This window comes from Microtus oregoni, unplaced genomic scaffold, assembly GCF_018167655.1.
Source record: "Microtus oregoni isolate MIOR12 unplaced genomic scaffold, Mior012 000033F_ref0000390, whole genome shotgun sequence".
NCBI lineage: Eukaryota > Metazoa > Chordata > Mammalia > Rodentia > Cricetidae > Microtus > Microtus oregoni.
In genome coordinates this window covers 13,839,313-13,853,876 of record NW_024543092.1, presented here as the reverse complement: position 1 = coordinate 13,853,876, position 14,564 = coordinate 13,839,313, and the positions used below count along the sequence as shown (strand labels likewise).

The 14,564-nt window shown below is 39.8% G+C and overlaps 1 protein-coding gene across 7 annotated transcripts in view; it reads right to left on the bottom strand.

Annotated features, from left to right (window-relative positions):
• Scaf8 (SR-related CTD associated factor 8) overlaps nt 1-14,564 on the bottom strand; it is a 210,777-nt gene that overhangs the window by 153,636 nt on the left and 42,577 nt on the right. For all 7 annotated transcript variants that reach the window (XR_005976766.1, XR_005976767.1, XM_041680061.1 and 4 more), the window contains 4 exons: nt 11,123-11,284; nt 6,777-6,930; nt 5,422-5,552; nt 1,079-1,255 (listed from right to left, as the gene is read on the bottom strand). Coding sequence is in view for 5 of the 7 variants with exons in the window: in XM_041680061.1 (XP_041535995.1) it covers nt 1,079-1,255; nt 5,422-5,552; nt 6,777-6,930; nt 11,123-11,284 (624 nt within the window). In the remaining 2 variants the exon portion in view is untranslated. The remainder of the gene's footprint in view (nt 1-1,078; nt 1,256-5,421; nt 5,553-6,776; nt 6,931-11,122; nt 11,285-14,564) is intronic.

Below are 14,564 nucleotides of genomic sequence, written 5' to 3'. Positions count from 1 at the left end.
ACACATTTTGGTTTAATAAAGAGCTGAGTAGGCAATAGCTAGGTAGGAAAGAGAATAAGCAGGACCGGCAGGCAGAGAAAATAAATAAGAGAGAAGAGGGAGGTGTAGCACAATTAATAAAAACCAAGAGACAGATAATGTGGTTCAATCTGAAGTTCAGAAAAGCAAAACATTCAGCCACTGGTTCTTACTTCTAAGCTTTACTTATTAAAATACAAATGAAATATCACTATAGGGAGGAATGAAAAAAGTAAAGAGGACACCAGGGGCCAGTCACCCAAACAGAAGGGGGCTGGAGAGATGGCTCAGCGGTTACACTGACTGCTCTTCTAGTGGTCCTGAGTTCAATTTCCAGCAACCACATGGTGGCTTACAACCATCCTTAATGAGATCTGGTGCCCTCTTCTGGTCTGCAGGGATATGGGCAGAACACTGTATACATAATAAATCTAAGAACAAAATAAAATAGTTATAAAAAAAGATAAATAGAAATAGAAGAAGACAGAAGCCCAGAGACAAAAGGTAGACAGGATAATTTAAGAACAGCTAGAAACAAGCCGAGCTAAGGCCAGGCATTCATAAGTAAGACTAAGTCTCCATGTGATTATCTTGGAGCAGGGTGGCAGGCCCGAAAAGATCAGAGAGAGAGAAAAAAAAGACACATTTGTATGTGCCTATGTGAAAACACACACAGCACTTCCAAGATATACTTCTAACTGACAACCATGAAGAGGATATCACACAAAAAATTATTCATAAAACAGCCTCAATTTTAAAAACACTATTTTTCATAGTTAAACTAAACATAAAATATACAGTAATGTGAACTTACAGAAAATTTTTCTTTTGAGTTTCCAAATATTGATTATTTTATCAAGTCAAATGATAGAACATAAACCACCAAAGTCAGCACTGGGGAGGCTGAGGCAAACAGACTGTGTATTAGAAGCCAAAATGTGCTACACATAAAGGTGCACACAACAGAAGTCTATGAAATTATAATTTACAAAGAAGACTTTAAATGATATGACATAAAGTTTACAGTTCACATAAAAACATCAATATTTTTAATGACTACCTTGTTGAAAGAGACACCCTGATCCAAGGGTGTAAGCGAGTTGGCTGCCGCAGCTGCAGCTGTAAGCTGTGCTGTAAGTGCCTGCAACTGAACCACAAGACCAGCATCCAAGGCCTGGAGGATGGAAGGCTGGGGCTTCTGCTGTTGGATCTGTAAGGTTTGTATTAGCTGCTGAAGCTGGAAGGAAAAAAAAAAATCATAAATTTTTTTTTGGGTATTGGGTCTTAATGAATGAATAAACCTTTTTATCCAATAAATTTTATCATCCTACAGAGAAAGTGTTTTTAATATGTGACAGTGTGAATGAGAAATGCCCCCTATCTGCGAAAGTATTTGAACATGTGTAGGCCCCCTGATGATGGTGCTGTTTGGGGAGGTTATCAACTTTTGGCTGGGGTAGGGTGCAGCCTGGCCAAAGAAGAAAACACAACACAGAGAATGGAAACATATTCTGAGAACTTAGAGCTTTGCCACACTTCTAGCTCATATTCTCTGCTTGTGTTCACAGTTGAAGATGTGATCTCTGAGCTTCCTGTGTGACAAAATGTCATTGACCAGCTTTCTGTTGTAGTTGCCTGTTGACATGCTTCCCTTTCCACTCTGGATTTTCTCCCTCTGGACATCTAAGTCACAGTTAACTATTCCATAAGTCACTTTTAGTTATGGTATTTTAACATGAAGACATGAAAATATGCTTTGCTGGGACAATGGAGGCTGGACAGCTGGGGCTGAAAAAAAAATCAGTCACAATTCATCTGGGAAGTATTTCTTTATGGCTGGGGAGCTGAGGCTGCACATCAGGGGGCTGGTGGACAATCTGGCAAAGACTCTCTCCAATGTGGAGATGGTTTTGAATGACTGAAGGAGTCACTAAAGAAGGTGAAAAGCATCACTATGGGAGCACTGGCTGCTCTTCCAGAAGACCCAGGTTCAATTTCTGCATGCATATGGTAGTTCACAACCATCCATAACTCTAGTCCTAGGGACTGATCCTGATCCCCCTTTCTGGCCTAGGCAAGTGATTACTTGCCTAGAGTACTGGGCAAGGATGTGGTGCACAGATATTGAGGGGAAACACCCATACACACAAAATAAAAATAAACAGATAAAGAGTGTCCCCGAAGAAGCCAGGAAAGACCGTTGGCAAAGGTGCAGCCTCAGCTGCAGTGATGATCCCAGCATACTGGAGATGCCAGGCCTGTGCAAAGTCCATCAAGGACATGTGAGGCACTGAGTCTATGAGCCAAGCTGTGTGTCTGTGAATGGCAGAGACAGAGAAATGGAACTGCCTAACACTCTGGAATCGGCCCTGATAATGATTCAGACACTGAGCTTTTTTTACACTGCTGGATATTGGCTTCAGTTTGACTGTGTACCGGTTCTTCGTTCTTGGAATAAGAAAGTAAGCAAAGCATTGTGGAAACTATAGGAGCCCACAATGAAGAGAGTTGAGGATTTTTTAAGGACACTGGTTTCAAGGTGTCAAATTCTAAGACTGTGGGATTTTTAAAGCTGTAGTGTGCTTTATACTATGACTTAATGCAAGATTTGGTCAACCGACAAAGGAGAAGTTATGGTTTAGATGTGTGTTTGTGTTTGTTATGTCAAAGTTAATAAGGGGTGGAATGTCATAGTTAGATTTTTAGATGTCTAATGGGGAACCACTATTAGCCAATGACCTTTGAGAATCTGGACAAGGTTGGGTGTGGCTTTGGGTATCAAAAAAGACATGGGACCACTGGCTCTCTCCCTCCCCACCCATAGCTTGTCACATCTAGATGTTGGATCCCATTCCTGTTCCCCTTTGTGATCTGAGTTTCCCTTTGGTAAAGAACCTCTTATTACACCCTATTTGGAGCTAGTGTGGGATTACTTTATTCGTTCTTCCCCACATCTAACCGGGCACCACCACCCCAAATCCCCACCCCCGCCAGCTGAGCACCTTTCTCACCGAAGCCCACTTGTATTTCCCCCCATCTAGTGCATTCCCCTTCAGGTGTCAATCTGACACAAACTTAATGTCACTTGGGAAGAAGGAACCTCATCAGAAGAACTACCTCAGTCAGATTAGTCTATGGCCATGTCTTTAGTAGCATTTTCTTAACTACTAATTGAAGTAGGTCAACCCAGGTAACTATGGGTGTGTTATCCCTAGGCAACAGGATCTGGCATATATAAGGAAGGTAGCTGAACACGAGCAGGGAACTTCTATGGTGTCTATAACTCCAAGTTGCTGCCTTGGGTTCCCTCAATGACAGACTGTCACTTGGAAGTGTAAAATCAAAGAACCCTTATCCTCCCGAGTTGCTTCAGTCAGTGTTTACCACAGCACAAGAGCAGATGAAGTGGGTAGCACGTAAACCCTTGAAAAGCCTGGCCTGCTTCTGTAGAGTCATGAGTACTGCAGACGAAACAGGCACACTCTAACAACAGAACAAAGAACTCCTCACAGGCTGGATGCTTTAGCTAAGCTTCTCGTCCTCACTCAAGTAATTCCACAAGAGCTAAGCCCTGACCAGAACAACAGCTTTTATATCAGATTGAGTATCTAAGAACACATTTCCTGAAAAGAGAAGAAAAACCTATTCAACAGGGATAGTCTGAGACTTAATAGAATGTGTCACGAAGGATGAATAGAGCAGACTACAATTGCAGCAATATCTACTCCTGGTTCTTCACACACCTTTAAGAAACAAAACAAAGCATGGGGCTGAAAAAGATTCAGTGGTAGCACCTGCCACACTTTTAGGACTGAGGTTTGGTTCCCAGCACTCATGTCAGGCAGGTCACAACCACCTGTAACCCCAGCTCCAGAGGATCCAATGCCCTCTTCTGGCCTCCACATATACACATAAATAAAATAAAGTCTTTAAAACCACATAAAACAAACAAACAAACACGTAAAGAGAGCTAGCTGGTGAGGTATCTCCCATGGGTAAAGGTGCTTGCTTTCAAGCCTGACAACATGGGTTTACTCAATTCCCAGGAACTACATGGTAGGAATGAATCAATTCATACAAGTTGTGGCCTCCACACACTTATATGCATGCACACAAAACACTAATTATAATAATAAACTATCTATGATTATGTAAGAAGTCCCTAGTGCAAACAATCCAGGTTGTAGTTAACCCTTTAATAGTCCTGTTGTTAACTAACGCTCTATAACAAAGCAAGGCATTATAGTTGACAATGATTATCACATCCAGTAAAGAGGATTTGACTTTTCACAACAAAAAGAATAAATAGCAGAGGTGGTAAATATGCCATTTACCCCAGTTTAAACATTACAAATTTTATATATGCATTGAATATCATATTACTGCTTATAAACACAGACAATTACATTGTTAATAAAGCAAAAAGCAGGGGTTAGAGCAATGGCTCAGTGGTGAAAAACACTGGTTGCTTCCCCAGAGGTCCTGAGTCTAATTCCCAGAACCATATAGTGACTCACAACCACCTATAATGAAATCTGATGCCCTCTTCTGCCATGAAGGCATACATGCAAATTGAGCACTCATATACATAAGCAAAAAATAAAAATAAAAAAAAGTAAAACAAAAACCCCACAGTATAGTTGTTACAATTTATAACTATCAGCAAAGATTAAAAAAATGAAAATGGAAAAGCTGCTGTTAGCAACTAGTATGAGAAGTGATAAATCCTATTCAAGATGGAATAAATAATCTCAGAATACCTTAACACAGCAATATTAGGAAACAAAGTGGAGTCATGCAATTATCGAAACAATATAATTAATACAGTACAAAAAAAAAGCATGAACATGACCTCACCACTAAGGTCAACAATGGCATAAGAGACACACACTCTCTAAAGCACTTAGAATGAAGGAAGCAACACAGGAATAGGGCAAACAAGGCTGCCAACCCCTCCTTTACACAACTGTACTCTACTGTTCCTCTGACACCTCCATTTTCCCCATGAGTACTGTTAAAATCAACACAGCAGTAACTTTTTCTACAGTGACTTCATATTCTACTGGCTCCTACTACAATGACAACAGGAAGCACCGGGTTTATCCATGGGACAGCAATTGGTACCTATCAATGGTTGGCACAAGGTATGTGCTTCCTCAGTATTCTGATACAGAAAGAATTTACTACATAGCAAACATTAATGACAAGATGATGTTCATGATGGATTACTGAATAACAACTACAAGGGTAACTCTGCAGTTACAAGTGCAGAGTTCCCTCTGTCTCGAAAAACCAAAAAAAAAAAAAAAAAAGGAAAGGACGACAAAATAAAGTGGTATGTTATGAAGCCACACATTAGGAAGACGATGCATTCTGAACCTTCTTGATAACAGGACTGCTCACCTGCTGACCTTGAGGACTTTGTAAGATCTGAGCAACGGCTGCCAATGTGTCTGTGTTTGTTATCTGAGAAACCCATGGATCAGGTAAGCCTTGAACCACATTGGCTGGAGTAACAGGTGTCACAGGGGTTCCTTTTGGAAAACACATAACACACACATCCAAATATTAAGTAAATACTTGAAAAGGTGAAAAGATTTAGTTAATATAAAATATAATCAAATAGTTTATTTTCATTTCATTGCCTCCATCTTGAAAACCACATAAAGCCTTTATGTGATTAGGCAGTTTTACAAACAGGAAAGAAACCTCCACTCTACCCCCATGGGATCTGATCAAACTTGTCTTAAACAAACCAAGCTACTACTGTATGGAAGCCATCAAATTTTTACAACACAAAATTCTTGTAATTTTTATTTACTTATTTATTTTTGGTTTTCAAACACAGGGTTTCTGTTTGTAGCCTTGGCTACCCTGGAACTCCATCTGTAGACCAGGCTGGCCTTGAACACAGAGATCCACCTGCCTCTGTATCCGAGTGCTAGGATCAAAGGGGTGCATCACCAGGTACCCCTGAGAAAATTCTTTAACAGGAGGAAACAACAAGCCTACAATCTTCAAACCTACAATCTCTGCTGATAAAAGCTGTGAGTTTGTATAACATAAAATCATGTTTACCTGAAAAGTCATTTATACATATAAAGCTGTTCATAGACATGTGTACAACAAAAACTATATACCAAAAAGTTAACAAATGTTGGGTTCAGAGTAAAACTGAAAATAACATTTAAATGCTCCAAGAAGATAAATTTTTTGAGATAATTGGGCTTTATTAAGCAATACTTTGGGCCTTCTTAAAAATTACATCCACCATATTTCCTGTAAACATCAAGTTAAGTTATACACAAGTTTAAGGAGTTACAAACAACCTAAATCAGGAGAACCTTCCCTGAGAACTGCAGATGTGGCTCAGTGGAAGTGCTGGGCCTATGCAAGGCCCTGCATTCAATCCCTGGGAGTGCAAAACAAAACAAAAATAAACTATAATCAACAGTTTCCAAAATGCATGGTTTTGGTGACTGAAGAACAAGAAAATCAATTTTCAAACTTTCCTAATTTTAGATTAACAGCAAAACTAATTTCATTTCATGATCTCAAAGAGATATACCTGCCTCTGTCTCTACCTCTGTCTGACTTAAAGCATTTGCCACCACACTAAGCCTTCAAGTCACTTTCTTTCAATTATCTAATGATGAACAAATCGCTCTAAACTGCTACCTTGTCATTTTACACATGAATGGCAGGGTAATGAGTACGACCTGAGTCTCAGAAACCAAGTATGCACTACAGATACTTACCTGGAGTATTGCTCATGGCTGCAGTGGTGCTGGCCAAAACAGGGGTGACAACTGGAGGAGGAATTCCTGCTGCCATATCCAGAAGAGGCTGGATAATCTCACTCTTAAAAACATTATTCTTCTGCCATAAGTTTAATACTCTCACTATTTTACTCTACAAGAATGAAGAAAAATGACAGTGAATTTTTTGCTTTCAAAACATTTGCACAACTCAGTTCACACAGATTAATTGAGCACATGATGTAAAAGAAATTAAAATATTTCTATGGTAATTCCTTCTCAAAAATTGTTTCAAGTACTCTGTTATATTCAACTTTTTCTGCTTTCAAATCTTAGCACACTCATTTCATATAGATTATTCAGGCATACAATGGAAAGAGAGATTAAAATACTTCTATGGTACATTCCAACCTGAAACTGTTTTTAACCATTCTGCAATTCCTAACTGTAGGCAATAAGGGGAGCTACTTCTGACAGCTACACAAGATAAATGAAAGCTATACTTAGCTTAAGCAGGGTGACAACCAGGCTCCGTTTTCCCTGTATGTCAATTCACAGGAGATTGATGACACAGTTCCAAGAGAACTGCCCTGAAACTCCTCTTTACATGGGTCCAGGATTAAAAGAAGTCACTAGGCCTGAACAACAAGCACTTTACTCAACATCTACCCTGTCCAAAGAACTCTGAGAAAGAGGAAGAGGCAGACTCTATCTCAACATCCTATGTACAAATACATAAAGGTGAATTCGACCCTGACTCATACAATGCTTACCTTCTGAACTAGCAAGTAAATTCAGGACAAAGTCCTCATCTAATGTGACTCTTAACAAATTTCATTTTATAAGCTATTTAAATAATTTTAGAGAGGACATTTCTCCACTTAAAAAATGTAGCTCAGCACCTGTGTTCAGCATGTCTCCTTGACCAAAAGTGATGTGGGAGTGTCATATATCAATCTGTTGATTTCATTGGTTAATAAGCAAACTGCTTGGCCTCATAGCTTAGAACATAGGTGGGAGGAGTAAACAGAACAGAATGCTGGGAGGAAGAGGAAGTGAGCTCAGACTCCACAGCTCTCCTCTCGGGGGCAGACGCCTCAGAGAGACGCCATGCTCCCAGCTCCTGGGCAGACACACGCGATGAAGCCGCGATGAAGCTCCGACCCAGGATGAACGTAGGCTAGAATCTTCCCGGTAAGCGCACCTAGCTGTGCTACATAGAATATTAGAAATGGGCTAATCCAGGTGCGAGAGTTAGCCTAGAAGAGGCTAGATAGAAATGGGCCAAGCAGTGTTTAAATGAATACAGTTTGTGTGTTGTTATTTCGGGCATAAGCTAGCAGGCGGCTGGGGTGTTGGGGACGCAGCCCCGCCGCTCCTATTACTACACAAAAGAAAAGGGACAATTCACCACACTCCATTCCTGCCTAAGAAGCTTGCCATAAATGTACTTCCAAACAACAGCAATAACATTCCTATGCACAGCATGAAGCACAGCCTTCCTCTGTCCTTTTGCCACTGTCCCTACCTACTCTCTCCCTAGAAGAATATAGTCAACACCACACTAGCGTTATTAAGGGTAAGAATTATGTTCTATATCAATAATGCTCTACATTATTTGGTGACTTAGAATAATCTGAGTCCTTTACTATTCTACAAAAATAAATAAAATATGCACATTCTCCGTCATTTATTTGTCTCTTTCTGAGAGGCCCCTGGACTGTAGCTGTGCATTCAATTCATTCACTCAGAGACTGTCCAACCCACTCTCACAGGTGTGTCATGCAGTGTTTTCACCTCACACTGTTCTGGGTTTCCCAAGTATTTAAGGTAAGTCCCACTGTGGGTGAGGTCCACGCAATCATGTCATATTTAAGCAGAGTCTATAAAAGTCATGACCTATGTGCTTGACACTTCTCATTCACCCTAGTCCCAGGCCAACAGTGTCAATAAATTTTACAAACATTTACACCCTCAGTTTCATCATTTACAAAATGAGACTGTAACAGATTTTTCTCGTTCTTTTCTGGAACTGTGACTGTAACCACGGATTCAGCTACTAGCATGTGCAGAACTTAGCCACAAGCCCTTAGAGGGCAAAGTTATCGGATGTTATCAGTCACAGTTCTACTTCAACTAACTTGGAATTCTCACCTTTCTCCAACAGAGTTCATATAAAATCCTATGTTCTCATAGTTTACTGACTCAACTGTTGTATTGCTCAGTGAATTACAAACTTGAAAAGACTGGGTTACATAGATCTCTGTCATACTCTGGGGATCACAGAGATTCCTACTTAAGAGTCTTCTTGGTTGAAGGACTGGTTACAGATCCTGGAAGTTTCAGGTCTGCAAGCAGAGAACATGCCCAATGAGAAGGATGTTCCAAGTGTTTTACTGTACTTTTTTTTTTACCTTAAAGGTTTTCTACTATTAAAAAAATAAATAAATAAACATCAGTTACACCCGCTTCTTGAATAACAGTCACCTGAACCCATACTAAGACTAGTAAAAGCTACTCCCTTAATGTCAGCACAAAATGAGCTGACTCACAACTACTCAATATTAAGGTTCTATGACCAAGAACCAGCGGTTACTATTCCAGGGCTATTTGTTACACTAAGGAAAAAAAAAAAACTTTAGGTGGGCATGTTAGCGCACGCCTGTAATCTCAGCACGTGGGAGGCAGCAGCAGAAGGCAGATCTCCATTAGTTCAAGGCCAGCCTGGTCTGGAAAGAGAGTTCCAGGACAGCCAGAGCTGTTATATAGAGAATGTCTCTGGGAGAGAAAAGAAAGAAAAGGGAAAAAGATTAAATCAGAGGCTACTGTTAAGCATTGAAAAAGAAAAGAATAGTTAAACAGAATTTTAGAGAGAGGAAGAGAGGAAGAGGGAGGGAGGGAGGGAGGGAGGAGAGAGAGAGAGAGAGAGAGAGAGAGAGAATGAGAATATATAACAAATGGCTTGTAGCCTTCTGATTCAACTCCTGCCTCTGCATGGAAAGGGTGCTCAGAAAGTACTTCACATTCTTTTGGCTTATGTGAACATTTCTCAATGTCTGATGCCCATGTTCTTCAAAATAACAATCCCAACAATATCTATGTGCATGTCTATTAATCTCCATTATTACTGAGATTACAGATTCATGTACTATTTCCTCGAATGGTTTTTAAAATACCTTATTCATAAAGACTATCCTGAAGACACATTAGTCATGAGACCTACAAAATCAAGACTGATTTGAGCACTGTAACTGTCAGAAATTCAAGTTCAAATTGGTATGATTTCTAAGTACGTTGTTATAATTTAATATTTCAAATTAATTATTTTACATGGGATTCTATTCTTTAAGAACTCATTAAGATGGGAGACTGAAAATCTGAAACATTCTTTAGGAATACTAGCTAGGCTTACCATAATACTAAAATAATTAAAACAAAATACACGAACTTCTAGAAATTATATCCAAGAATATTTACAAAGAATATGCTATAGTAAATTCATCCCCACAATAACGATTTTTAAAATCCAAGGTACAATGGCAATTAAAAAATAAAACTACCCAATCTTGTAAACTTTAGATTTAAGATCCTTATTTTTAACAATCCTCACCAATTCTCCTCTTTTTAATGTATTTGTCTGGGAGGGAGGGAGGGAGGGAGGGAGGGAAGGAGGGAGACATCAGAAGAGGGTATTGAATCTTTATATTGGTCTGATAGAGAAGTAAATACTCTTAATAGCTGAGCCATTTCCAGTCCTGCTCACCTACTCATGACCTTTTCCTATTTAAAAACAGAAAAAACATATCACTTCCAAATCAGCATTCAACTTAAGTAACTTTCTAGCAATTTTAGAAGGGATATGAAGGAAACATCTCCCTTTATTTTTGGCTCTGAATTCCTCACCTGCTAATTATAGATACACATACTAAGATTTGAGTGTTTCTCTTCAGCGTTCACAAAAGTATAATAAAAAAAATTTAATATGTACTCTTCTATGAACTGCTTGGCAGATCCACGTTCCACAAAACTGAAATAGTAAACACCAACTCAAATACCCACAATCCTCAACTGACTGTATGCATGACTAAATGTCTAATGTAGTTTCAAAATACTTCTGCAGGCAATTTCTTTTACAGAAGTTGCTTCACTAAATTAAAAAGTAGCAAAAGCAACTACATCTTTCTACTCTATAAATGTTCTGAGAGTGAAAAGGAGTGTGGCTGTAACAGTAATTATATATTAAAACTCAGAATAACTAAGAGTGAATGACAACACAAGATCACATAATAATATAAAAACTATAAGAAAAAGAGAGTAACGCATCCTTTAACAAAGTAATACCGTACCTTGTCATCCCCAGGGCAACGATATAAATTCTGGAAAGTGCTAATGATGTTATTACTAAATCTGGGTGCAAACACATCCTTTTCTTGGCCAAACTGATGCCGGGATTGTCGCACAATGGAGTCAATAACGTACAGTCCAGGTACCTTGTATTCTGGTTTACACTGATGAGAAAAGAGTGGGATAGGGAAGGAAACAAAAAGGTAAAATTCTTGATAGAAAAACATTAAACCCTATTCAAATAAAAACACTGTTCATGCCATCACGAATAACCAGACTATGCCTAGTTCTTAGCATCTGTCTCTAGAATGGCATCTTTTTTTTTAATTTATTTATTTATTAAAGATTTCTGTCTCTTCCCAGCCACTGCCTCCCATTTCCCTTCCCCTCCCCTAATTAAGTCCCCCCCCCCCTCAGCCCGAAAAGCAATCAGAATGGAATGGCATCTTAAAGAACAGAATCTAGTTTGGCTACTCAATGCATTCAGGTCAACTGTCACTCAAATTCCAAACTAGCATTGCATTAACTGGCTAAAAGCAACCTGATAAACAAGACATTATTATAAAAAAATTAATAATCTTGAAAAGCTAGAACAATGAAAACAAAATCAGGAAAAGGTTAGAAAATGCTCTGCAAGCATGCACTGGACTCCACCTCAACATAACACTTGTGTATCAGTAAACGAACAAATGACAGATGTAGCATGACAAATATATCCAGGCCAAAGTTTAAAACTATCATCTATAAAGGAGACATGACACTACCACCATAAAAATTCTGGGGAAAATTGCCAACACTGAAACATGCAAGTATTTTCATACTATCCCACTGGGCCACTAGCTTTCACCTTACTTGTCTAATTTCTTTTGTGAACTACAAGATTCTCTACTTCTTAGTATAGGGTTTCCAAGCTTATGTACTTAGAATCAAGATTTCTACTCTAAAGCAAGATCCCTAAGAAAACTTGGCTTTCTCTTTCTATTTACACTATTTGCCTGCACATATGGATGTGCACCACACGCGTACCAGGTACATGCAAAAGTAAAAAGACAACATCAGATCTCCTGGAAGTTATAAATGGCTGTGAGCTGCCATCAAGGTGCTGGAAATAGAATCCAGGTCCTCTGCAAGAGCAACTTCTCTCAACTGCTGAGCCATCTCTCCAGCCCCAAGAAAACTTGCATGTCCACACATGCAGGCCACAGTCTAACGCTGGCACCTGTAGCCGTCGTCAGTCAGAGTTGCACTTCTACTTTCATGTATGAAAAGTAACCATGAAGAAAAACAAAACTAGCCTGGGAAAAACACAAGTGACTGAATCTGCAAATAACTGAATGACAGTGCCAATGGCTATCCCAGGATACTGTCAAGGTGACACCATGTGGATAGTCTTTTTTTTATCTGAAAAGTTGGTCTATGAACTGCTGATTTTAGTGCTTCTAATAGCAAAATCTGTAATTTTTGGATTGCATGACAAATATAAAATCTACACTAAGCTTAGTGGATAAGAGCGTTTGGGATTTATCCATGAAGCTTTGAATTCAAATCCCTAGCACCTACAAAAACAGCTGGGTATGGCAGAATGCACATGTGCTCCGCCACCCCAGCGAAGACTATGGGAAGTTACCAACCCTCCTCCTCTTCATTCAGAGGACCTGAGTCACACGAGTAAGATGCAAGAGATGCTGCACTAGGGAGATACCTCAGTTGGGAAAGTGCTTCCACACAAGAATGAATACCTGAGTTCAACCCCAGCATCTATAATCCTAGCAGGAGATAGAGACAAGCAGACTCCTTGGACTCACTAGGCAGGAGCTGGCCTAACCAGCAAGTCCCAGGCCCCAGTGACAGACCCACTGACAAAACAAGGTGGATGGCTCAAGAGAAATGGTACTTCAAGTTGGCCTCTGGTCTCCATATACATGAACACATGCGTGTGCACATACACACAATCCCAGCAGAAATAGGGAGGGGGAGGGCAAGAGATGAAAGGTGACCAATCTTTACTGATGTGAAGTGTCACTGAAAGATAATGGGAGAAGATACCTGATATTAAAAATCTCCAAGAATTCTAGGGGGCAGGGATGGTAAGCACATGCCTTTAATCCCAGCACTCAGGAGGCAGAAAGAGGCTGGAAGTTCTTCATGAGCTCCAAGCCAGCCAGAACTACAGTGAGACCCCATGAGACACCACCATGCCCCACACTCCACAGAAACAATCCTATTGATTGCTAGGGGAGGAGATACACTTCTTCAGTTGAGCCCATTAGTCCATATACTCTTAAATAACCCTCAGTCATTCTCCCACATGTAACTATAATGAAACCCAGCAAGTCACCAAAAGAGGAGGAGGCATAAGCCTGATGACCTGAGCTTGATCGCTGGGGCCAACAAGGTAGGAGACACTGGAGTCCCCTAAACTGTCCTTTGGCCTCCACACACGCATTATAGATAAGTGCTCACTCCAATAATTGTAAAGAAAGTAGGAGGACGTATTAGGAAGAGAGGGTATCAGGAAGAGTTGCGGAGGGGCAACAGAAGGTAACCTAGGGATCAAAGTACATTATGTGTGAAAATACCATCCATTTCATGTGTAACTAATACATGTTAATGAAAACTCAAAAAATAATAGGTTTTAGGAATTTGTGTATGTGGTACAGCAAGCACTGCGTCACACACTCCTGTAAATGAAAACGTGGGTGGTGTGATTAACCTTGACTGTCAACTTCAGGAGACTGAGACCCACCATGAAAACAGACTTCTCCGATCACACCTCTGAGGGAGTTTCTAGATTAGGTTGAGGTGGGAAGAACACCCCTAAATGGGTGCAACATGGTCCTATGTGGTTCCAGACTGAATAAAAAGGAGGAGAGCAGAGTGCCAGCATTCCTCTCTCTCTCTCTCTGAAACCGTTTCAGGCTCCTGCCTCCCGCCTCCCAGCATAGAGGACTGCAAGCTAAAACTGCTGCCTCCCTAGGATGCTGTCTGTCAGATTTGTGATGGCACTTGCTACACTTTATCCAGACACATGACTAATAATCAAGGCTGTTCCTACTGATACGGCTCCAAAACCCTTCCTTCCAGATAAGAACACTGGTTTTAAAAAACGGTGCAAGGTATCAGAATAACAACAGAACTGTTTTCCTGGGGATTTTTTTTTTACCTTATTTTGTTTTTCTCTTTTTTATTAGTAGAGTATATGAAATGTTTCCATAATCTTGTTAAGATGACTGCAAACCTGGAAAGCCTGCTCCTGCTACGAATGAGCAATCCTGTCTTTACTGGGTATACACACAGACAAAACTACATACACACACCTCTAACATCCATGCTATAAAATCTGAATTTGGGACATCAGCTTTGCTGTTAATTTTGGAAATTTACCATGCTGAGTTAACATGGTACACAAATTAATAGTTTATTTTAAAAACATTAAACTTAAAA